General features: G+C 36.9%; 1 protein-coding gene across 3 annotated transcripts in view; it reads left to right on the top strand.

Moving 5' to 3' along the window:
• The window catches only part of COL4A5 (collagen type IV alpha 5 chain), a 214,511-nt gene extending 188,165 nt beyond the window's left edge, over nt 1–26,346 (top strand). The window contains exons 40-52 of one of the 3 annotated variants that reach the window (XR_009050252.1): nt 25–75; nt 1,015–1,200; nt 9,669–9,802; nt 10,935–11,007; nt 11,144–11,215; nt 12,016–12,144; nt 12,974–13,072; nt 14,200–14,412; nt 19,074–19,251; nt 21,156–21,270; nt 21,606–21,778; nt 22,377–23,870; nt 26,233–26,346. Coding sequence is in view for 2 of the 3 variants with exons in the window: in XM_057717836.1 (XP_057573819.1) it covers nt 25–75; nt 1,015–1,200; nt 9,669–9,802; nt 10,935–11,007; nt 11,144–11,215; nt 12,016–12,144; nt 12,974–13,072; nt 14,200–14,412; nt 19,074–19,251; nt 21,156–21,270; nt 21,606–21,778; nt 22,377–22,458 (1,505 nt within the window). In the remaining variant the exon portion in view is untranslated. Of the gene's footprint in view, nt 1–24; nt 76–1,014; nt 1,201–9,668; nt 9,803–10,934; nt 11,008–11,143; nt 11,216–12,015; nt 12,145–12,973; nt 13,073–14,199; nt 14,413–19,073; nt 19,252–21,155; nt 21,271–21,605; nt 21,779–22,376; nt 25,218–26,232 lie in introns of those variants that run through there. The other 2 variants (XM_057717836.1, XM_057717835.1) reach the window with 2 other exon arrangements.
• The last annotated feature ends 323 nt before the right edge of the window (nt 26,347–26,669 follow it).

Below are 26,669 nucleotides of genomic sequence, written 5' to 3'. Positions count from 1 at the left end.
AATTTTTGGTTTATGCTCCAATAGGTCAACCAGGCTTTGGAATCCCAGGACCCCCTGGACTTCCAGGACTTTCTGGTAAACTTTAATGAAGCATGCTAAATCAGTCTGTAAAATATAATATTCTCCGGTACACTTATTTTTTAATCTCCACATACAACCCCAGACAGCTCAAAGCTAGAGTTACATCTTAAAGCATTTCTTAATTAGCAACTTAGTATAAAAAGTTGTACTATAAAAAATGCACCATTAAGAAAATTTACATATAGATATCTGTTCATTAACTTCATAAATAAATGTTGAGTAAATGATAAAGAAGGAAAGCAAAATTGTAGGAAGAGGTAGATTTCGCTAAGTTTTTTTTTTAAATTATATTTATTTATTTATTTATTTATTTTTGGCTGCATTGGGTCTTTTGTTGCTGCGTGCGGGCTTCCTCTAGTTGCTGCTAGCGAGGGCTACTCCTCATTGCGGTGCTCGGGCTTCTCATTGCGGTGGCTTCTCTTGTTGTGGATCATGGGCTTTAGGCACAAGGGCTTAGTAGTTGGGGCACACGGACATAGTTGCTCCGCAGCATGTGGGATCTTCCCGGACCAGGGATTGAACCCGTGTCCCCTGCATTGGCAGGCAGATTCTTAACCACTGTGCCACCAGGGAAGTCCTCTAACCTATTCTTGCAGATATTTTATACTTCTCTATTTTTTTCTCCTTTTTTCTCATAACTACTGGTCATGTGGTCATTGCTCTATGTCCTAATACAAAGGATATCTTTTAGGATGCAAGTTATTATTGTTTCTCTATTTCTATACATACTCTAACAAACACTTCTGATAACAGATAAATGTATTTATAGGAAGAATGGGTTTTCTGGATGGGTTGGGGATTTGGTAGGAGGTAGAAATGACCTTAGTAAATTGCATTACTTGTTCTACTAAGTGGGAGTAGCTTTAGGCTTACAGGCAAGCTTGATATTCAATATCATTTAATATGTTCTCTAACATGACTTTGCTTTCATAGGTCAGAAGGGTGATGGAGGATTGCCTGGCATTCCAGGAAACCCTGGCCTTCCAGGTCCAAAGGGTGAACCAGGCTTTCCTGGTTTCCCTGGTCTGCAGGGTCCCCCAGGCCCTCCTGGTTCTCCAGGTCCAGCTCTGGAAGGCCCTAAAGGCAGCCCTGGGCCCCAAGGTCCTCCTGGGAGACCAGGTATGTACATGAGTGGTAGGGGAATGGTCTATTTATTAGTCCATTTATTTCATTTTGCTGGCAGGTTATTCAGTCTTTAGGACTTTAGAATCTATAATCCAAAGAACTTCTTAATAAGAAATAGCATGTTTTATTCGTAGCTGCATCCATTTCCATGGCATCTAATAATTCTTTTCAGTTAATGCGTTTCATCATTTACTTAAAGTTGAACTAAAACAAACCAACTTGCAGGAAAAAAGGAAATAGTGGATTTATTAGTGTTTTTATTAAACATAAAGCTATACTGATAACCTGGCAGCAAAATGCCATCTGCATTTTTAATGTGAACTTCTCAGCATGTCATCACAGAAATCATTTTAGTAATCACCCAATAGATGCTTGTGGTCCATACCAAAAGTGTTGCTATGGTTCTGTCATATGATCAGCAAATGTCACCAAGCACAATAAAAAAATTTTATCTTCTCTAGGAGCTAGGCAATCAAATGTATCTTCAACATCACAGCATGATTAAATTGAATAGTGATCTCTTCATACCAGCTTCATGTCTATACCTCATTTGTCTTGTGTTAACTGCTCTAGTAATCTCAGTTTTGCATCCAATGTTCACTTTTCATTTTGTGTTTGTGCTGTGTCACTTCATTTTACTAAGTTTGGAAATGCTCATTTTCATCCTGAATTAATGTCGCTGAGCCCAATCACTGGAGATAGATTATTAATACATTCTTGAGACTTAATATTCAATTTTTGTATTTCTAATTATTGTTAAGTTGGCCCTCATTGATTTTTGAAAAATAAGAGAAATGTAAGATTAAAGAAACAAAACAGCTGCCTTTTCATATTTTGAAGGTCTCTGACTCATTTTTTAATGGTATTTAAAAGTGAAAATCTCCATAAACTCTGAAGTGATTGCAGTCAATTTTAATAAGATACTCTCTAAAAGCATGAATTAAATGGGATCACATACTTTGTTCAGGAAATATTTTTCAAAACTAGATTTTATCTGATCTGACTTGACTGTTTATAGAGAGTGTTATTTAAAGTTTTACTTTGATTTACTATTGAAGAAAACCAGTGAAAATCTCCTCAGCCATGTCAGTTCTCTTGCATGTAATGTAAAGAATTAACACAAATATCTTGCTTGGTTATGCATGCAATAATTCAGATAAACCAAACTATTATCATTTTTTTGTATCTTAACCAGCACTGTGGCTATTTATTCTTACCAGTAATGGAGCTCAATGTTGAACATTACTTTGAAATATGTCAACATAAAGACATCAGTCACAAAGATTCTTTAAAAATTGCTGTTTCTAAAAGAAGTAATAACAAAAGTAGTCAGAAGAAGAACACACATCTGATGAGTATTTGTGACTTCTCAATTTGTTCATAAACTACAAATTAAAATGGAATTTTAAACCCAGTTGCTCTTAGAATTGATTGCTGTTGTCTTCACTCATAGTAATGATTATTATGAAAGTGATTTTTCACCTTTCAAAATATGTCACATGTGCTGTTTTTATTTTAGTGTTGATATGAAGTGGTGATAATTTGGTTTATATACAGATGCATGAGTATGAACTTGCAAAGTAATCTTTTATTGAATTAAAGTTTAACTTGAAAGAAGTGTCATGCTTTAGTTTCTTGATATTTCTAACAATTTTGATATTTTTCCTTTTTGTTAATGATGACATTGGGCCTTGGTGAACTTTGATCCCTATCCAGGTCCTACAGGTTAGCTCCTTAACTCCAAAGTAGTATCTGCATGAAGTATGAAACTTTTCTTATATTTGTATATATATTTATATGTATGTGTATATTACTTATATACACATATATAGTGTATGTATATGTGTGTATATAGGTATATATACACCTGTACCTAATGTTTTCAAGTGTTTGAATATATTTTAAGAGCATATATGCCAATTCTGTTCTTATATGTTGGTCTGTCTCTGAAAGTTGTCAGGAACTTGTAGAGTCCAGTTTTTCCGTCTATTGGAATAACTCAAAATTACCTAATTAAGAAAACTGATTTATCATTTTAAAATTCATATATTTGTGTCTTTTAGTTGAAAATTTATAGTACTCCAAAATATATTGTATACTATTTTACATTTACCTTTAAAGTGTATTTCCTATTTTTGCCTTGTATCTGTTAATGTAAATGAAATTGAACTATTCTTCAAAAAGACATTCTTTTTTCAACAGTAATATGTATTATCAGATCCTGTAAATATGCAATTCTTGACAAGTCATACCTCTTGTAATTTTTCAAACCATCCCATATTTTTGGTTTGTCACAAAATTCTAAATTCTACTGCTATCTAAATGGACTAATAGGCACAGAGTAAAGAAAAATTCAGTGCAACCAGCACAGATTAGAAACCTCTTAATCATGTTTTCATCCTATACATATAAATAGTACACACCCAAGAACAGTTACCAAGATCTGCCCATTAGAAAACTGCTGATTCATATTAAAAGATGTTCACCTAATCAGGAGTAAAAAGAACCATAAATATCTGAATATGTTTATTATTATTCAAGATAAATAGCCCTTTTCAAATTTCTAAGGAGGAACCAAAAGGGGAAAAAGTATAATCCTGAGTTCTGGCTATTGGGAATGGCAGGAAATTTTCACTTCTTATGATTCTAAAATTCATAATTTTTCACAGTTCTTTTTAGGAAGACATCTATCTCTATCTGAATTGATTCCCTGGTTTATTACTCCCCTACAAACCCATTATTTCATATAGCCATAGAGTATCGATCTAGAAGGACCTAATTTTTACATTTATCAAAGAGGTATTCACTAGACACTTGATGATAGCAAGACAGATTTTATTCGAGACTGTTGCATTAGGGGAGAGACTATTGCAATAGGAGAGAGAGAGACTGAACTCAGCTCTGAATACAACAAGGTCAAACGGGGGTTTATAGTCAACTACCAGAGTGAAGGAGTCAGTGAATGAAAAATTACTAAAAGGAGACATCAAGGGTCAGCAGGTCCTTGCTAAACTGGCTTATTAGAGTTCTTGCTAAAGGCAGTCCAAGGACTTAGACATCAAGGATGAGGAATGAGGAACTTGATCAGATATCAGGGGTGGGGGGACTCTCCCTAAACTGACCTGGCAGGATTCTTGCTAAAACTAGACTCAACAGACCAAGGTCAGGGCCCAAGGGGTGAGGCCTAGTTGAGAAGAGGCCTTAGAGGAACCTGTCTAAAGTTTAGTCACAGAAGGGAAAACTAAGGCCCAAAGAATAAGCTTGCTCAAGGTCATATTGTTACTTACTGGCATAGCTGGGAATCTGACTTGGGGCTCTTCGGTCCTCAGTTAAGTGTCTGTTCTACTAGTAACACGTATCATCTTTCCACAAAGGCAGTTGTATAGCTTGATGCTTATGATCTGGCCTCTTATTCTAGTTGTAAATATGATAAGTGATGGAGCAAAGCTGCTTCTGCCATTTTAGGAGACTCTTATCTATAGCAGACTGGGCCTTGCCTTTGCTTTCTTGTTTTCTGTTAACTCAAAAGCTCCATCAACCCCTACTAACTGCTTCTTGTGTTTTTCCTAAATAGATGTCATCAAAAAGATTAAGACAAATGCATGCTATTTAACTATTGCCAAGATAAAGAGAAGACTGGGGTATTCTTTGAAGTAATTTTGAGTCCTCCCCTGTCTGACTTACATAGAAATCTGCTGCCTTGATCACTTCCAGACTTTACTGTCAGCTAGGAGATTGTTTTCTTCTGAGGCACTAGAATATATTCAAAGAAGAAAAAGGAAAGTAGCCACATTACTTTAAAACCGATTTGACAACTTATTTACCAGATGTACTCTAAATTATATAGTTACTGGAACCTGGTATCTGCAGTGTTCTCTCTTCTTTGCAACAGTTGAAGACTACAACCTTAACTGGAAACTGGATTTAAAATTTACCAATCAGTTCATCAGCTTATCTTTAGTTATTATGTACAAGACTTTAGATTTTTTGTTTTATTTTGTTTTTCAGTTAAATTTTGTTAGGTCATTTGAGAAGTAATGAGTTGAGAGCCTCATGTACAAAACTGACTTGGCATATAGCTCATTAAAATGTTATCTTTTAGAAATTAAAGTCTTAGAAGTTTTGCTATGATATGATCTGAACTTTTCCTTGTTACCTGCTCAGACTGAAATATCGTATATTTCAATGACAGTTTTCTAAGAGTTCTTGTGTTAGTCCTTCTACATCAAACACATATATAAAATATCTTGACTCAAACTCTGAATTACCTTTGGTAGGAATTCTAATTTATCTAGCTAATTGTGTTGCCAGACTCTGCTCAAAGTGTAGTCTTGAGTCAGTTTGCTGCATGTGATTTAGAAACCATTTAAACAAACAGAAGCTGATTTTTGACCTCCTGAATTTCATATTGTCAAATGCTTTAAATGTTTTATTACTACGTAGTAATAATAATATTATATATTTATATGATATGCCACCATTTGTATCATGTAACATACTTTCATTGTAAGCTCCTTGAAGGCAGAGTTTGGGTCTAGCTAATCTTTGTGTTCCTGTAGCATCTTTTACATGGCAGATATCAGGTCAACATTTTAAAAATGAATTTGATCTTTAAAACAATTCTGAAGGAGGTTAGGGCAGACAACACTATTCCCATTATGGGGGTGAGAAAACAAGCTCAGAGAAATTGAATTGTCCAGAATCCCGTAGATGTAAGTAGTAGAGCCAAAAATAGATCCTAGGTCTTCTAATACCTAGGATTCAGTGCTTTAGCACAATTTATTCTCTCTGCTAACATCAGTGCTTATAAATCATAGCAAGACTTGTAAGAAAAGGGAAATATGTTTATAGTCAATTAACATTAACCAAGAGTTGTCCTGTGTTTAGGCTTTTTATCTTTTTATTTAATGATTCTTTTAATAGTTAATAGCCTAATTTAATATGTGCATTGAATTATATAAAGTAAATGTGATATTTTCTGTGGTTTGGGGTGGGATACTGCATGCCAAAATATTTTAAAGCACCCCTTCACTGATGGTCTTCACATCTTTGGAAAATTCGACTCTTAGTTTTCAAGTTCAATAGTGAGAAAACATATATTAGCTTTTCCTCTTTGAGTAACTTGTTACAAGTAGTAATGCACAGAAGAAAGCCCCATGATGGATTATTTTTAAAAAAAATCACAATTTGGCTTCATGGAATGATTTTCAAAGAAGACAAACACAGGTACACTTGGTAATGGCCATTGTATATTCGTGTTTTAATTTCTCTATTTAGTCACCTATGATCTTTGTATATTTGTCTAATAAGGTTTTTAAATTTAGCTATAGCACCTTGAAGCAGCCTGCACATACCAATAAATTTGCATCTTGTGTTTTTACTGAAGAATGGCAGAAGCCAAGATAAACGTTTACCCAAAAGTTTTACCCAAAGGAATAGAAGGCTTTCAGTGAAGTGGTACTACCTTTCCAAATTTAATGTTTTGAGGTGCTAACTTTTGGAAAGCCACTGTAGCAGTGTTAACATGATGTCTTCAGTAGAATTTTGCATTTTTTGGATTAATGAAAACTAGCAGCTTATTTTCTAGAATAAGCTCTATTTTAAAATATTTGGCTCTCTATAGTCCTGTATGGTTCTGTTTGCATACTGATTACGCTGTAGGTATAAGAAATGCTGGCAAAGAGGATTATTGTTTAACTTGTGCTATAATGTGAACCACTTCTAACTCATAATCTTATTTTGTACTGTGTGATGTCTGATACTGCTAACATCGATCTTTGGGCTTTGGTGAACTCTGATCTTCCCAGGTTTTCAAGGTTAGACTCTTCACTGGTCAATTCTTTTTTTAAAAAAATGCTTTGTATGTGTGACAAGAGAAATGCACTTTTTTTGCTATAATTCAGAAGTCATTGAAGAGTGCTGTTATCCTCAAATACTACCTGCTCTGGTATTTAACATTTTGGTGAAGGTAATGTAACTTGTTTATAATCAAGTTTGAAATGTTATTAGGTCTTTGTGGTTTCAATTATTTATAATAGGTAATTCATACATAGAAACATGTTGAATTTTAAGTGGAAATATACTTATTTTTATCTTTAAGACTGCATTAGTATATTTAGGCAGGCATCTGACCCATTTGTAACCTCTGTATATTGATTTTATTGTCTTGAGTTTTTGTTGCCTGAGATTGATCAGATCTGTGTTTTCATGGCTATTTTCAGTAATGGAAGAGGGTAACTATTGAGTCTTGTTAAAAATAAATCTTATATGTCCCTGTATCATTAGCAAATCAGTAATTTAAATTTGAGAGACTCTAGAACAAGATTGAATTAATAACATGTAAATTTCCCCAAATTTCCTTTTAATTGCAAAAAGAGCAATGCCCACAACATGCCTACTTTTTTTCCCAAATGATAGCAATGTCCTGATTACTTTTCAGACTGGGGAAGAGGAGTGTAAAATGTTCCTTTTTTTCTCCTCTTAAACTTACCCTAGTCATTGTTAGGCTGATTCACAGATAGTTTAATTTTCTCTTAATAATCTGATTTGCTACCTGATTTCCAGTCCAAATTATACATTATGGATGAGACTAACAGTTTTTCTTAGAAAACCCTGTCAAGGGGTTTGAACTCAGAAGCTGTTTTTGTTTATTTAAGTTAAATGTACCCCAGCCCTTTCTTTATGATTGGGAAGGCAATTGCTGAGTGTGTCTATCTGGTTGCTGGGCTAGGGTTGACAATATGATCTAAACTGTTTAAAGATAAAATGATTGCTGTACTGTTGTGAAGCTGCTTCCTCTTTCTCATGTGACAGATAGAATAGTGTTATAGTAGGAAATCATATAAAAATAGCTGAAAGATTAAAAACAGGTTTATATTTTAGATATGTTCTTACCTTCAGTTTTACTAATAATGAAGATAATAGTAGTAATAATAATAATTGTTTAAAACTTCTTTTATAATTCTTACTATGTGCCAGGCACTGTGTTTATACATATTATCTTATTTAATTCTTGGAACAACCTGATGAAATAGGTACTATTCTTATTTCCATTTTAAAGAAGCGGAAATTGAGGCTAAGGTGATTAATAAATGTACTGAGGTCAAACAGCTAATGATTACTGGAGCTGGTATTCCAACCCACCATTCTAGCTCCACAGTCCGGCATTCGTAATCCCTATGCCATGCTGCCTTGTTAGCATGTAGCCATTGATTCTGGGTCATAAGAGTATTGGAAAGGGTAGGATCAAAAATGTGACCTTTTGTCCATATGTAAGCATGAACTCAGTATTCTAAATTCATATACCTGTTTTATTTCCTGCAAAAATAATCCCTACATATTCTCCTTTTTGTTGAAATCAATGAAAAACTAAGCTTGCTGGAGGAGAGAAGGTATAAGTGCTCACTATATGCTGTTCATTTGGGTCTTTGTGATTGTTTTCTTAAGGCAGGACTACTTAGTCTCCACCTCAGCCACTGCTTAGTACTCTGCAAGCAAGTAACAGCTATTTCCTACCTAGTGAGAAAAAATGTGGCCGTGTATAAGATTGTCTTGGTTGCTTAATAGACCTGATATCTTTCTTTAGAAAGAAAAGTTTAAAACATAGTAAAAGGAAAGAGCTTGGCAAAATCCCCTTTGAAATTATTTATTTTATTTATTCAGAAGTTATATGCCAAATTCTTTAGTTTTCTTCAGAAATATTTAAAATGTAAATAATACAAAACATTTTTAAAATAAATTCAAAAGTACTATATCGAATCAATAAATTTCTGACACTAAAATATCACTAAACTGAAATTAAACAATTAATTTGCTTAAATAACTATCTTAATTACATAGTAATACAAGCTGAATAAAAATAACTACTTACAAATAAAGCGATTTTATTTTAATCACAATGAGACAAATGGCTTGAATCCCTGATTGCCCTACAAAGTGTGGTCACGTACCAGCAGCTTTAGCTACAGGGCACTTGTTTATCTACAGGGCACTTGTTAGAATGCAAATTCTTGGGCCCCTCCCCAGCCGAACAAAATTCAAAACTCTGGGGGTAGACCCAGGAATCTATTTTAACAAGCCCTCCTGGGTATTCTGATGCATTTCCAATTTGAGAACAGTGTTCTATGGTGTCTATTTCAATTCACTTAAATCAAATGGTTAGGGATTAGAGAAGCAATCTTTATAATATTCAGAGTCCTTCATTTAGATATGCGCTTATTGGGTTTAATATATAATAAAAAACAAACTAAAAGGGTCTACAAACCAGTGTTAATAACAAAAAGAACCCAACCCAGTTTACATTAGAGAGTCAACATGGATCTGTATATTTTAATGTAGTCTGGATTTTATTCTGCAAACTAATAGTATTTAGATGAGTAATAGTATTTGGATGATTTAAAAGCCTAACTTTTATGCTATTCTTATGTTATACTAAATGTGTTTATTTGTTATGCATTATCAAGGTCTACCAGGTCCAGAAGGTCCCCGGGGTCTCCCTGGAAATGGAGGCATTAAAGGAGAGAGAGGAAACCCAGGCCAACCCGGGCAACCTGGTTTGCCTGGTTTGAAAGGAGATCAGGGACCACCAGGACTCCAGGTAGGAAATGGGAGTAGATATTTGATGAGAAAGAGGCGTGGATGTTTGCATTCAGAATAAGAAATCCAAATTGCACTATTTTAATTAGCATTTATTCATCAAGGCTCTTGACTATATACACGTGTGTGTGTGTGTGTGTGTGTGTGTGTGTGTGTGTGTATGAATGACAGCAAAATTATAGGAAGGTACATTAAGGTAATGCAAATATACTACTCCGCATCAAAATTTCTCTTAGATATAATATCTATTTACGATTTTTCCCTCAACCATTCAATAGTGCGATAGTGGCAACTGATGACTGTTCCACTCTAGCACGATCTCCACATATACCATTCTACTGTAAGCAAGAGCCTCCCTTCTCTCATATTTACTATTTGTTATCATTATAGACTTATAAATTCTCATTCTCTTCAATGATTTATCATTTTTAATCTATCATTACTTGTTTTGTTGCTCAAAGTGTCCTAGATTTGGGAGCCCCTTCAAGCTAGGTCCTCTGACTTTCTGACATGCCCCCCTTTTTAAGCTCTTTCTTACGTTTTTGGCATAAGATGTGCCAGCCTTGCCTCTTTTTCATTACTGCTATTAAGAGCTTCGGCGTTCCACACTTATTCTTCCTTTAGATCCATTCTACAGTTATTTTCGACTCTTTTTCCCATAGTTTCCCTGGCCCTCACACCCAATTAATTAATAGGCCCACTATATTTTTTGCATAGTCTTTCAGACTTTATCATTTCTTGGATTCTAATTCACACACTTACCACATCAGGCTACACGAAAAAAAGAAGCGCCTTTGTTAATGATAATACAATTATAACCACCATTTATTAAGTATACATCATATGCCAATTAGTTTCTGAAGTACTTAATAAGAATTATCTTATTTAATCCTCACAACTTCATGGAGTAGATACTGTTATTTGCTCTACGTTAGAGGTGAGAAAATGATGCGTGAAAGAGGTTAAACAATCAACTCAAGGTCACACAAGCTAATAAGAGGTGAATTGGGTTTTGAATCCTGGGAGTTTGACTCTAGAGCCAGTGATGCAAATCACTATGCAATACCACCCATGTCCTCACTTCCTTCCCTCCCCCCAGTTGTTTTCTAAAATTAATGATTTTATTTTTTCAGGGTAATCCTGGACGGCCAGGTCTCAATGGAATGAAAGGAGATCCTGGTCTCCCTGGTGTTCCAGGATTTCCAGGTATTTGAAGGGGTGTTTTGAGGTTCCCCCCTTTACATTAAACTCCTTTGGGAGAAGATACCCATTTTCTGATTTGGCTGGGTAATGGCCGTGGCCCTGTTGCTTTGCTGTGCAATTGTGTACACCTTCTTTGCAGGCATGAAAGGACCCACTGGAGTACCTGGTTCAACTGGCCCTGAGGGGGAACCAGGACTTATTGGCCCCCCAGGTAAGAGTTATTTCTGGAGCTAGTTATACCTGATACTTAAACTCATTGAAGAATTTGAAAGTTTGCATCCTGCCTTTCAACCAAAAATTTTAGTCTCTCAGTCCCCAGCAACTGAGGGGAAATAGGCAGGAGGACTCTCTCTCCCTCTATTTACTAATCTCTCAAGCTCTCTATTTCAATAATGTAATATCAAGAGCAGACCTTCTGAGTTTAAGACAGATGCAGGACCAACAAGAATGCTTCATTGAGATTTTTATTGACCTTTATACTAACTTTCCCATATTCAATTGAACAGATCACAAGAGCAAGTCACATAGGTATGCTTGTATATTTTTCATATGAAAATAGCTCTTTTTGCTGAGGGACTTACAGAGGTTTCCCATAAACTGTGAAATAGGGCATCTACTAAATTCCTCTACTAGTCAGTTCAGTGGGTCCCTTGATAAGTACAACAAACAAGAACTGCAAATGATGTTAGAATCAGAATGGACTCGTCAGAAAATAGAATTGTCTTCCCCTGACATCAGTGTTTACAGATTTGCAGTGGATTAGACTTTCTAGTAACCAAGTCATGCTTCAAGGCTTGAAAATAGGGACGGCATGCCTAATTTGTCCGTGGACCCTAAGAAAATTATTTTTTTCAATGATAATTTTCCCAGATTTCTGTTGGATGTAGCAAATTCCAATACATGTAACTTGTTTCTCAAACCAATTCTTATTCTGAGCTGAGATTACTTTGGCATCCATTCTTTCTTACCTTTCTCTTCTCTACCTTCAACTGTATGTATTTTGCCTCTTAGGTCCCCCTGGATTGCCTGGTCCTTCAGGACAGAGTATTGTAATCAAAGGAGATACTGGTCCACCAGGGGTTCCAGGCCAGCCTGGATTAAAGGGTCTACCAGGACTACCAGGACCTCAAGGTTTACCAGGTACCTTTGTAGGTCATCTTTTTAAGCCTTATGTATTTGAGAACATTTCACTCATCCTCCTTTCTCTTGTTAAAGTTTGTCTCTGACAATAGGAGTCTCAGCAACTAGTAGAATACCAGACCACCACAGGTCCCATTCCCTCTTTTTCTTGAAAATGTTCGTTTCTCATGGCCTAATTTCTTTTAGGCCCAGTCTAATTTCTTCTAGCTCCTCTGGCTATCCTAACTTGAACGATTAGATTAATGCGGTTAAAATCTCTGTAATGAAATTAATCTGCATTGGAGATCTGGTGCTTTTTCTGTCCCAACCACCAAAAGGATGGAAGGCTGATTTGGTGGGCTATCAGTCCTCCACTGTGACGCCTCATGATTTTTAAACTAAATCCTAGCTAGTTGGCCATTTAACGCTTTGCTTACAGCCAACCTTGATTATAAAAGAAAGCTAGAAACTAACTTCAGTCTTTCTGTCTTATTAAGTGACTTCATAGCAATCTTTTCATGAATAAAGTGGACCAGGCAGTAACAGCCTTGCCTATGGTGGGATATATAACAAAAGTTGGGCCTTGCTCTCTGTCTTGTTCTGAAGGCAAGAAGAACACAACTGCCATATTATGGAAATCTTCACAGAGGCAAATGAATTGTTTGAAATTAACATTAAATCCTTGTCTGCTTTTTTTGTCCTGGGCTTGAGCTCTTCCTTCATTTATCTGAATTAAAGACAAAACCAGATTATGAATTCAGTGACACTTAAGGACCTTAAGTGTCCCAGACCTATCTGGATGTGGATTTATTCTACCCACATTTGAAAACCCTACTTCTTTTTCCTGTAGGTCCAATTGGCCCTCCAGGAGATCCTGGGCGCAATGGACTCCCTGGCTTTGATGGTGCAGGAGGGCGCAAAGGAGACCCAGGTTTACCCGGCCAGCCAGGTGAGACAAGTAAAACTGCTGCTGATACTAGTTTTTAAGTCTGAAGAACCTCTGAACATACAGCCTCCGAGTGGAGCTGTGAGAGCCTCCTCTTGAGAGAGCACAGCTAGCTGGGGAGTCTGTTGCTTGGGAAAAATAGGATGACAGATTTGCCAGTGTAAGAGAAGCGCAGAAAGGTGGTTTTTATTTATGTGTTTAGAGCACTGGAAAATCCAGCTTTTCCTCAAAGTGAGGATTTTACAGGTACTCATTGTACTTAACTGTTCTAATAATTTTCAATATGTTTTAACAACTTCCGATAATAGAAATATAACTCTAAATAATATAAACATGAAGGTTCGTATTGGTGAAAAATAGCAGTAGCAACAAGGCGGATTGGTGATACCTATGTTGCTCCTAGAACCAACGCCCTGCCATTTCATTAACTGTGTTTCTAGGGAAGAAACAAGTTAGTGCCATCTTCATCACATATGGGCATTGCTGTGAAATTCCCCCAAATGAAAATCTACACACACAGTGGCCAAAGGCCTGTATATAGAGAAATGTTTAAAATAAGCTCAAGTCGAGTGGCCAAATGGAGAATGGGAACCAGCAGTAGATTGAAATTAGACATTTTGAAAAGTTTCCTTAGAGTACCCTGCCTATTCTCTAAACAAAAAGTATGCCTGAGACCAATTCCCCAGACAGAGTCAAAGGAAAATGTTTTTCCGCACTGAAGCTGGCAGACGGATGGCAACCACACCCTTCCTTTCTCGTTGATGCACAAAACAGCAGGCTGAAATTTTGTCATGGGGTTTGGACTCCTTTAGTACAGCAAGAGACTAGATAACATAAAAACTCTCCAAATAAGCATCACTTCTTCCTATCTAATGTTCCATTCCCTCGGTATTTATTTAGTGCCTAATGTCATCAACCAATTCAGAAGAAAAAAAATACATTTAAATCTCTTTCAGGGCTGGGACCGTATTTTATTTATCACCAAATCCGTGGTATCTGACAATGCCTTTGTAGACATTCTATAAATATCGACTAAATTGACTAATCAAACGAGGTCATGTTTTGTTAATAGCCATAATAGTGAATCAGAGCTTACTTAATTTTGTATACTGATGATTATTTGGAAATAGGTACTCGTGGTTTGGATGGTCCCCCCGGGCCAGATGGATTGCAAGGTCCCCCAGGTCCCCCTGGAACCTCCTCTATTGCCCATGGATTTCTCATCACACGTCACAGCCAGACAACAGATGCACCACAATGCCCACAGGGAACTATCCAGGTTTATGAAGGCTTTTCTCTCCTGTATGTACAAGGAAATAAAAGAGCTCATGGTCAAGACTTGGGTGAGATAATCAGCATCTTATTTCCTACTGTGCATTTTGTTTTTGTTTTGAAAATCTTGTTGGGTTCTAAAGTAGCCTTGGCCAAAGTGCATCTCGCCATTCTTTTGGGGCTTCCAAATTGAAGACCATGTCAAGGGCAGCTGAATATATTTACTATAAGTTTTAAATAAATAATATTTAACTTTAAACTAAAAGCATTAATTAGCTAGTGTAAGGTACAATTCTTGGCCTAAAGCAAGGCATTTGGAAAGGACCACATGTACTTTTCTTAGCTTAGTTATTAAGGAAACAGATTCCCTGGGCTCTCTGTAGTAGAGCAGCTGCTTAAGTGGGCAGTGTTCATCACTGATGGGAGATAGTTTCCTCTTTTCTGACACTGGTCTTTATCAAGTTAAAAGATAACTCCTGAAGAGACGCTTGGTTTCTAGATCAAAGAAAGGAAGGTCATTGCTTAATTTTGCTAGTCTATAGTTCATGAATAAACACCTTAGCTTTATAAAGTGTCATCGGAGTAGTTTAAAAGCTACACAAAGCACCATATTTCCATGTAAGATCCACCTCATTTAACACGTTCTCATGCATCTTCTCTATGCTAGGGTGCATAGTTTGGTTGAAGGGATGAAGCTGGACTGGATGACTCTCAAGACTTCTTCCAAATCCCTAACATTTCTTGTTCTGGAATTCTGATTTTTCATTTTGAGGCCCAATTGTTTGACCAGGGGCTACGTATTTTAGAAATCACTATCGCTCTTGCTTCCATAAAGACATTTAAGAAGGTAGTCTAGGTCTCCAGTTTCTGGGATGTCTATAGTAAGAGGCCTCCTGAAGTCTGTTTACCTGGGCCATTCTGTGGAAACAGTTCTGCAGCAACAGAGACCTCCAGAGGTCTGCTCTGCTCACTCTGTTCCAGGGTACATGGCCACACCTGCCAGGTAGTTCTTGCCCACCAGAGTAAGTGCATCTACCTGCATGGAAGCCAATAATCACAGTTCATGTGAAAGAGCCTAATGAAGTAGGAGTTTGCCCAACAACTTTCTTCTTTCTCTCCTACTTGTCGTTTTCTCCTTTTCATCTTCTCTCTGCTACTTTTCCTTCTCTCTTCTGCTTTCTTTATGTAGCATCTTTTTCTAATTTTACAATCGACAAATCTTCATTATGAAAATACTCTTATCTTTTAGATAATTTTCTCTAGTTTTTCTCCTGTAAACTTTTCCCTGTTTTAGTCTATTCTCTCTTTACTGTCAGAGTCTAGCTTATACCTGTAATCAAGCTTATAAACTTCCAATCCCTAACCTATCAAGTGAATAGGAAGCATTAGAAGTTTTTGAGCATCATGAAATTCACAAATGTAATGCAAAGAAAAAAATGGGATCTCTCATCCAGTATGTCATTATAACTCTTCAAAATGTGTGTATTTGGTCAAACAAGAGCCAGAGCCATCATAGTATGTATTCAGATGTAGAGGCTATAAACTGGCCCTGACTCAGGTACAGATTTGGCTATTCAGACGTAGAGGCTATAAACTGGCCCTGACTCAGGTACAGCTTTGGCCTTAGACATAGGAAGGCCATGAAATGGCCCAAGATCCCAAGTGTGATACTGGATTGCAGGGTCTATGCTAGAGCTCACTCAAGGATCAAACTGGAGATATCTTGATGGCTGAGCAAAGAATAAAGATAGCTGTAGGTTTGATGTTAAGGAAGCAATCACCTGATTAAATACATAGTCTGTGCTGGATTAGTGAAAGGATTATGGTGCATAAAAAAGAGGGTGGAGGGAACAGACTGGATACTAAAACTGTTCTGTCTGGGAGGGAAAAAAGCATACTAGGAACCATTAGTCTATTAAAACCTTATAGTTTTAGAATATGAGAGGCATTGAGAGTTCATGAGATCACCCTCTCTTTGAATGTTTCGAGACTGTAACCAGAATTCTGCATCATTGTGGGTAGCCTACAGCATAAATGCAGCCGGACATCCATGTTCATCATTGTGGGCCTTCCTTTGATGCACATCTTCCTTCTCTCTTTTTTCTGAGACCAGAGATATTTCCATCTCTGTCCTAATTAGTAATGTTAGTTTTATTTTTAAATTACTTTATAATTATAAAGTACTTTCATATTCATTATCCAATTTGGTTTTCACAACTATGATCAAGAATGATATAGGACAAGTATTTTTCCACTACAGACACACACACACACACACACACACACTGGCTAAGAGGTTAAGTGACTTATTCAAAGCCACACACTCAGAAAGTGATAGAGATAAGAATTGACTCCAACACCTACCAATTCTTTTTTTATTATTAAAGTATAGTTGATTTACAATGTCGTGTTAATTTCTGCTATACAGCAAAGTGATTCAGTTATACATGTATATACATTCGTTTTATATTCTTTTCCATTATGGTTTATCTCAGGATGTTGAATATAGTTCCCTGTGCTATATACAGTAGGACTTTGTTGTTTATCCATTCTCTGTGTAATAGTTTGCATCTCCTATAACCCCAGACTCCCAGTCCATCCCTCCCCCAACCCCTCCCCCTTGGCAACCACAGGTCTGTTCTATGTCTGTGATTCTGTTTCTGCTTCAAAGATAGGCTTATTTGTAACACCTACCAATTCTAAACCCATCCGTTTTTTACTTACGTCAATTTTTTTATTTGCTCTCACGTGACTGAGTCATTCACCTCTCTGAGCCATTTTTTTCTGAAAAAAGTATAAATTAGAATAAATCAATGATTTGTAACCTGGGGAACTTTTGAAAAGATTCCTAGGCCCATCCCAAGCCTGTTATATAAAAATTCCCTGTGATTCTGACAGTCCACCAGTTTTAAGAATTATTGGTCTTTTATCAGTCATCTTCAGCCTGAGATAAGCATACCCTATGGATACATGAAGAATTTCCAGTGTATAATTTTAAAGGAATTAGTTTACAAATCCTCAATTTTCATATGTGCTTTCGCCTAAAGTTGAACTGCCTGTGTATATGCTTTGGATAATCTTGTTTCCCACATTCCCTTTCACTACCACCCATCTCCCACTTTATAAAAGACTCATACTATGGTATATTGCCTTGAAACATGAAAACCTCTAGGGGACACATTCAGAGGAACAGTTCAAAATAATGGCTTTATTAAAGTGTCCATTAACTCAGGCTCCGTAATTCACTTCTAATCCATCTCATTAGGAAATGCATTTCCAATAAAAGTTTACTTTTAATGTTCAGTAATTATCAAAAGTTATAATAACCTATCTTTTTGATCAGTGTGAATTAATAATAATTATGATGATGACCATTCAAAATAAAGTATTTAATAAATAAAGCCTTAGGGTCACAGAAAGTTTTAAAAAGTTAGTTTAAATTTTTGTTTCAGAGAAATATGATTGGATAATCAGTAAAAGACTTTCAAAAATAAAAAAAATACATTAGGATAAAACTGTGTGAGAGAAGTGAAATGGAAATATAATTTCCAAATGTAAAAGGAGCATTGTATAATTTCCAGTTGTTAAAAATGAGTTTATGTACTTTTAAAAAGGTTTATTGTTAGGTTTCAAATAATTACATTGGATACATTTAAAAGAGTGATGTCAAAGTTTGTTTTTAAATATAAATATTCACAAAATGCTAGAAATGACAGCTGGCAATGTTGAAATGTGGTTTATAAAATTCCAGGCTCCAGTATTAAAAAGTATAGAAGTGTGGGTTTGAAGCCAAGAAACAATAACCAATAACGGGCACAGTATCAATTTAAACTTCTGATGAAAAATTTGAGATGTCAACTTAAAAATGTGTGAGGGGGGTAGCTCATTTTTCATCATTCTTTTGTGAGTAAATGAGAACAGAAAGGCCTGATCGCTGGTAGAGATAGCCTCTATTGGCCCTACCAGCTCAGAAATTTAAAGACTCTAGTTCCTTTCCTTTTTTTCCCTTCCATCCTTCCTTTCTCCCTTATTTACTTTTTTCCTTTGTAGTATTTACCTCCAAACCTGCCCGTGGTTGCTGTGCATATTAGTCAGCACTACAAGTGTCCCTAGGCTTAAAGAGTATAAGACACGTACTGGGGGTGTCTTTTTTTTTTTTTGGGCACACGGGCTTAGTTGCTCCGCGGCATGTGGGATCTTCCTGGAGCTGGGATCGAACCCGTGACCTCTGCATTGGCAGGCGGATTCTTAACCACTGCGCCACCTAGGAAGCCCCGTGGGGGTGTCTTGGAAGAAGAGAGGGCAGCCTGGAGAGGAAATACTGATATGATATTATAAGGACTCAGTATGTGCCCTTCACTTGTCCACAATAAATCACTCAATATTCTTCGTAAGACACCATTGTTTATAAGGTACATCACTAGTTTAAAAACAATGTTGGGAAAGCAATTATATTCCAATAAAGAGCTTAAAAAAAGAAAAAAGAAAAAAAAAACAGTGTTGGGGAATATATAATAAGCTACCATAATAAATGTCTATATAAGTTGTAAGATATATCCTGATTTTAGAAATGTTAAAATATGAGTAAATGTGAATCTTGTAACTGAAGAATTTAAGTGTATTATTTATCATCTAAGAGATGGGGGAAAGTTTCTCTTTGAAAGGTGGTTAGTACGTTAGAAGAAACTAATCATCATGACACTTTTTCCTTTTTCTCCCCATTTCTTCCCAGGAACGGCTGGCAGCTGCCTTCGTCGCTTCAGTACCATGCCTTTCATGTTCTGCAACATCAATAATGTTTGCAACTTTGCTTCAAGAAATGACTATTCTTACTGGCTGTCCACCCCAGAGCCCATGCCAATGAGCATGGAGCCCCTGAAGGGCCAGAGCATCCAGCCATTCATTAGTCGGTGAGACACTGGTATACCTTTGATTTTTATCAATCTCCAGTTAGTTTAGCTAGTTAGTTTAGCTGGTTAGAAATGAGTCCAAAGCTAATAATCTGATGATATTCCTCTCAGGTTAGGTAGAATAGAGGTGCCTTGCCTTTATAATATTCAATTCAGTATGTAGTTTGATCCATACTTATCAAGGATCTACTCTTGATGCAGACCCGTGATAGCCCAGTGTAGTATACAAAAAAACTCACAGTCTAGTCATTAGACAAATATACGTAAGTTAATATATTTCAGGTTTGGGCTAAGTGCTGCAAAAGATCTAATAAAGTGTTATGAAAGCATTGGGAAAGGGATATTTAATTCCAGCTAGAGAAATCTGAGATGACTATAGGGAAGAAATGGGTTTTGAACTGTTTATCCCTTGAAAGATGTAAAGGACTTGAGACACTGGCATTTATAAGAGAGAAGTGCATACTAGGTAGAGAACATTGGAATGGGTTGTAGATTGACATGTGTAGAATGTAGTTTCTAAACGTTGCAGAGAGAGAAGAGATTGGAAGGTTAGCTTGGACCCAGACGGTAGAAGGCTTTCAATGTTAGGTTTTAGTTTGGAATTTATTTGGTATATAATGGGGATCTCTGAAGTTTTTGAGCTACATTTCAGGGAAGATTACAGAAACATCAATGTGTAACATGGATTTCAGAGGGGATAGTCCAGAAGTAGAGAGACCAGTTAGATTGAGGGTATTGCTATAGTCTTGGTAGGAGTGGATTGGAACTCTCAGTGGGATACATGTATCACATTAATAGAATAAATATGATTTGGCATGATTAGTTATAGGAAGGAGAAGATGATAGCTGAGACTTGGAGCATGAGTAACTAAGAGGAGGAGGGTGGTACCATTAATAGAGATTTCCTAGAGTGTTGCCACATTAGAACTCTACTTTAACTCCACCTCCTAGGCATATTAGATATTGCCATTTTCATTCTGATCATGACTCAGTTGATCTGGGAGTCCAGTAACCATGAAGGACGAATCATTGGAAACTCTAGTTTCTTTGACATTGACTATAAAGGTTAAACCTACTTCAGCCTCTCTTGATAGCAAATTCATGGTGCCCTTTTCAGTATATTTGCTCCAATCCTTTGGGAATTCATTTTTGTGTGTGTGTGATTTTTTTGTGTCAATCCCAACTCTTGGAAGTAAAAGTTCCCCTAAAGGCGCTCCCTATTTTGTAGATAAACTTTGCCAAATTGGTTTAGTCATATTTCAAAAGGTCCCCCCATGCCCTTTACTAAAGATTTGGTAGACTCAGCTATATTTTACTTGATTTTATAGATTTCAGCCACATCCCCAAGTGCCTGGCTACTTGCCCAGCATTCTGGATATGTTGTGCTTCTAAAGATATGACCAAATGGTTAATAAATACCCTTTGGGCCAAAAATAATGGGTGGGGATTAAGAAAGTGTCTGTTTCTCGTCTTTTTAAGTTTACCAGACATTGTTCTTACCACAGTTTTAGCATTACTAAATGTCTGCCCTCCAGTGCTGCACTTTGACAGCAGGTAGTATGTGCAATACACTAAGCCAGACTCTTACAGCAATTATGACATTGACTATAGCAAGTAGGAATACAAATTTAGGGCAGAATAGAAAATGAAAATGCTATAGCAGTGGTTCTGTAGTTTCTTTCTTTAAAAAAAGCTTACACTTTTTCATTTATAACTTTATTGTGTATATTGGGAGACTAGGCTTATGCAAAAGCAATTCTCAAAGTACATTTTTCTCCTCTTTTTCTGGGCACTGAAGATACCTTAATGGGCTTTTATACCAGGAAGGCTTCCAGAGAAGAGGGACTGCTATTTCCCATGTGCTTACTCTGTAGATTGTGTTCCTTCTGCCTTTCCCTTACCAGATGTGCAGTATGTGAAGCTCCGGCCGTGGTGATTGCAGTTCACAGTCAGACCATCCAGATTCCCCGTTGTCCTCAGGGATGGGATTCTCTCTGGATTGGTTATTCCTTCATGATGGTATGAAACACTCTTCCTTGTTTTTGTCATCCAAGCTCACTGTCCATCATACCTGCATTTCTTCCTAATATGAGGTCATTTATGTAGTAAGAAGCTTGAACCTCATATAGCTTCTATCCAAGCAATGTGTTCCCTCTCATACATTTGCTGGAACATATATTCATAATCTGCCTGTTTCTTTTGTTGAGTACCTTTGGTGTGGATACTGTTTACGTCTGGCTCTAGTTCCTTCACTGGATTTGAATTTTTGGCCAAGCTCGGCACATATCTTTGGATATTCACTAAGGTATCATGGCACATGGGTATCGTGGCACATTTTCCCTTGTCTTTTCTAGCATACAAGTGCAGGGGCAGAGGGCTCAGGTCAGGCCCTGGCCTCCCCTGGTTCCTGCTTGGAAGAGTTTCGTTCAGCTCCCTTCATTGAGTGTCATGGGCGGGGGACCTGCAACTATTATGCCAACTCCTACAGCTTTTGGCTGGCAACTGTAGATGTGTCAGACATGTTCAGGTAAGGTGCTTATGGCTTTAGTTTAGGTCCTAAGCTTCCTTCAGAGGTGCTAGGGAAGAGGGAGGCAACTCATGGATGCTTTATACCCACCAAATGTTAGCAATTTAGAGGCCCATGTCCTTTATTCTTGCTTGTTCTCCTCATATACCAGACTCAGGTCAGGAAAGCAGACTTGGCTAATAATAGGTGTATGTGGTTTGAGATGGCTTGGTAATAATTCTTTAAAAGCAAAACAGACAGAGAAAGGAAGGGCTATGTGACCTGCTCAATAACAAGTGAGCAACTATTCAACTAAACTGAAGCCACCCCAGAAACTAAAGCTGTAGTCTGTGTTGCCTTCCCCAGTCCAGTAGTCTCCTTTCCCAGGATGTTTTCAAGGCACTCATCCAAGTGTCTGAATGAGTAAGACCACATATGATACATGTACCTCAGGATACTTTATTCTATTGCATTGGCGCGCATTGCTCAAACGTTAACCAGTAAGTCATCAGAAGAGCTGCTGAAACACAAAGAGAATGTTTAGGTATGAATTTGAACCAATAATCAAATTGAAATACCAGAAAAGGCTAATCCGATAAATTTGTTTCTTATTTCCCAGCAAACCTCAGTCAGAAACGCTGAAAGCAGGAGACTTGAGGACACGTATTAGCCGATGTCAAGTGTGCATGAAGAGGACATAACATTTTGAAGAATTCCTTGTGTGTTTTTAAATGTGATATATATATATATATATACATATATATATATAAAATTCCCAGGATGCAATGTCTCACTCTCCCCAACTTTACCACTGCTGCCACCAATGGTGCTACTATATATGACCAAGAGAACATGCTGACTGGTAATCATGAAGATTCAGATGTACCTCAGCAGTGTGCCAGAGCAAGGTCTCTATTATTTTTCTACGAACGAAATAAAGAAATGAATTTACTTTTTGGGTCCAGAATGACTTTCTCCAAGGATTATAAGATGAAGATTATATATTTTGCCCAGTAACTAAAATGGCACGTTAAAAATTCAATTAAGAGAAGAATCACACTGAGTACAATAAAAGACTGCAGTTTGGGAGAAGAATTATTTTTCATGGTGCTACTAATCCTACTGTATCCCAGTTTTTTAATATAAAAGTGTTAAGCTTATTTTGCTCTGTAAGTAAAGAATGTGTATATTGTGTAAACAGCCTTTTAGCTCAAAATGTTTGAGTCACTTAGATGTGACCTGACATGAATCACTCTTTACGGAAAACTTAGGAAAACCTAGAATACAGACAGCAAGATTTTATATCCATGTTTATCAAAGTGAGAGATTTATTTTCTTGCATCAAGTTACTACTGAGAGTAAATTTATCTTGAGTTTTATCCCCTAAGCTCTTATTTGACTTTTTTAAAAAATAGGTCATTTTTGGTCACTTTAATCAGAATTTTAAATGTGCATGTTACATACCAAATTATGATATCTAATGGAGTAATTTCTCTTTTGCTGTATTCTCCAAGACACTCTTAACACTAGATGCCCCCAGCGTTGATGTTTCTTACATCTTGTTTTTGCTCAGCCCTGATGGGGCAAAGTTCTCCGAAATAATTTTGAGAAACAAAAATATATTTTAAAAATTGACAGTTCTCTCCCCTGTGCTTTTTATGTAAGAATTATTCTCCTATGGTCTCTGCTTGTGCAAGAACTGGGAAGACAATACTTAGTCTTCTCTCTTCAATTAGAAAACCAATTGATGTTTCTTACTCTTTTTAAATTTAAACATTTTATTATAAATAGTCATAGAATACCTTATTTCCCTAGCTGTCATCTTCTCACTTAATGTTTTTTAACTCACCAATATCAATTTAATTAAAAATATCGTATGTTGTAAGTATGGTTGGTTGTGTATCTCTTCAGCCTATGTGTAAAAATCTGCTCATTTACAGATAGACTACACATCTGCACATCAACAGGTAGTCTGCCTTCTCAGAGAATCATTTAGAGCATTTCTAAAGCAAAAGAGATTTCTGCAGACTTCGATCACTCTGGTACCTGATAGGAAACATAGTAATGTACTTTTTCCAATGAAGGAAACAACTCATTGGAAAGTATTTTTGAGGTAATAAATTTATTAACAACATTCTGGTGATGGCTGAGAAAGGAAGCAGAACTACTTTCTATTTTGGGAAGAATTCATTAATAATGTTTAAAGCAGATTAGTGAGTTAATATTCCTGATGATTAAGAATGAACACAGGTAGCTCTCTAAAATAGTCGAGGACCTGCCTCTATAATAAAAAGTGTGTTACAGCTAAGATATTAAACAACAAAATGATTTTGAGAATTTTAGATCCTAATATGAACCCATGCAAAATCTAAAGCTTAGAGTCTATCGTGGCAAAATTTAGGTTCTAAACAATGGTAGATGATACTGCTGATTTCTAATAATACTGTTGATTTCACGGCTAGCCAATTGCAAATGCTAGCTTTATTTTCTCATGAGCTACGTGCACAAAAACACTAACGGGTAATTGTAAGTGAAAATGCCATATTACATCCCGTACATTTTTCTATATGCTGTACACCTGAAGGTTGCTCCTTGAGTTATAGATGCAAACACTGATTCCAAGAGATTTTGCTGTTTGTAGCTTTCTCTCTCATGTTTAGCTGGTTGAAAACCTTGGCTCAAAAAGAACCTCCTAACATTTTAATAGTTGCATATGAAGCTGGTCTCTGTGTTTCTTAAATCCCCTAACTATCCCCAGCCCCGCTTTTTTGTTTAAAGTACATGAACCGAATCCATTCCAGGACCTTAATGTTGTTGACTCACCCTTGCCACTGAATATTCAAAGATTATTCTGATGTAACTGCTCTAGTAGTTACCTATGGAGAGTTTTGCAGTCAAACACAGCCAATAGTTTTCCCACATAGTCAGGCAATGAATGAACTGTTCTGCTTAATCAGATGCGAATAGTTACTACATGTACCAACCAAGTGAGATGTGTGTGTGTGTGTGTGTGTGTGTGTACGTATGCCACATTGCTATCACACATCATTTTCAAGCTTCCAAAAATGTTTTTACTGCACACCTTGTGACTATACAGTGTCTTTTCTCACCTGGCCAAATTTGAAAAACACTTTCTTATGGTGCCAGTGAGGTTCTTTGCCTCAGGTGGCATGTTTAATTGAAAACTCACTGGTCATGCCAAACCATCAGAAGTGTATTCATATGTTAATCACAAGAGGGCACTATCGCCTATAAAAATAAATCAACATGGGAAAAAATAAATCAGCATGTATTTGTTGAACTCATTTTTGATGGTGGTGGTGGAGTCGTGTAAAGCCCTACCTCCAGATTCCTTGTTTTAGCTTCATGTATTCTTTCGTCCTCATAAAGATCAATAGCAAGTATTTTAAGAGGTAGCCCAGTTACCCAATATCTGCATCTAAAGTAAGGGAGAGCTTTGCTGTCAAAGATTTTCTAAAGAGCCTGATTGGGAGTTGGCTCTGGTAGTAATTCCTGTGCCTCTCGACACAGAAGCAAATGTCCCTTCTCCTCTATGCAATCACTTTTGTTTGGCCAGGATTTCAGTTGGCTTCTTTAGCCAAGAAGCTCTGTTCTCCAGCTGGACTATAAAACACGTTCATCCCTAGCCAGCTCCAAGAAAAATTGAATAATATTTTTAAATCATATGTCATTTCCATTTTACAGCAGTGGTTTCTAGAGTATGTTGAGGATGTTTGGAAGGTTTTTATGGTGGAAGCACTCATAAGTTGGGAGACTGAAGGAAAAAGTCAAGCTAGGCCTGTCTCCCAAGTTTCATAGCAACAAACATTCATTAGATACTTATTAGCTGTAGGGCACCATGATAGATAGCAATCCAAAATCAACTCAACCAGAAAAATAGGTAGTCACTATAATATATACTCCCAAGAAGAGGTGTGCTGTTCTATCTGTGACTACCAAATCTTTCTAATTCTAGGCCAGACTAGGACATATCATGAGACTTTTTGCCAGCAGTATCTGTCTGGAGGAAGCTGGCACCAACCCATTCTCTAACACATGGGCAGGCTAAAATCACATTTATATAACTGTAATTCTTTATTGTTTTATGAGTAGACAGCATGCCCAACACCTGACCCCAAAGGATGACGAATTGCTGATACCATACCAATTTATGCCAGATATCTTCTGTTTTCCTCCTCCAGATTCACATTGCATTCTTCACCCCGCTTTCCGCCCCTGAGGGTTCCTGTGCCCTCTAGCTTCTGCTTGGGTTCAACCAATGGGATTCCCCAAACAGGATAGCAGAGTGATGTGCAAGACCGAGATTAGGGTATTTATTTTTATGGGGCCCCTAGGGTCACCTCAGGTTGGCTTGTACTCCTCAATTGAACGTCTCTGCTCCTCTCAAGATGACCTGTACTTTTTAATTGTCTCCCCCTCTCATTCTAGTAACCTCTTTCTTCTCATCCCTTTAGGTCTATGTTTATGATGACAAGTCTGCTGCCGCTGTGCTGCTCGCCCTGGATTCCTGAATTACCTTTTGTGGTTTCCCTACAGACTACCTATATCTGTCTAATTAAACTCTCGTCAGACTTTCCGAAGTGTATTGTCTGTTGTTGATAACCTGTTGAACGCACAACTGTTTCTTGTTTCCAAAATCGGTTGTAGGTGCTTTATTCTATAGGTGGCAAAATGAGGCTGAATTGGTAAAACTGACATGCATGATTCGCATCTTCCACTTTGTAATGAGGGATAAGCCAACAGAAGTGACTTAACGTCACTTAATCTAAGACCTAGTTTACCAAGCTTTTTTGGAAGCTGTATTCCAAGGTTCTTGGGATGAAGCAAGGCAAAATATATTCAATATGATCTTAAATTATTTAACTTTTTTCAAGTATTGTCCCACTGGATC

Source organism: Hippopotamus amphibius, chromosome X (genome assembly GCF_030028045.1).
Source record: "Hippopotamus amphibius kiboko isolate mHipAmp2 chromosome X, mHipAmp2.hap2, whole genome shotgun sequence".
NCBI classification, from domain to species: Eukaryota; Metazoa; Chordata; class Mammalia; order Artiodactyla; family Hippopotamidae; genus Hippopotamus; species Hippopotamus amphibius.
Note: the sequence above shows the minus strand (reverse complement) of the source record. Positions and strands in the feature narration are given on the sequence as shown.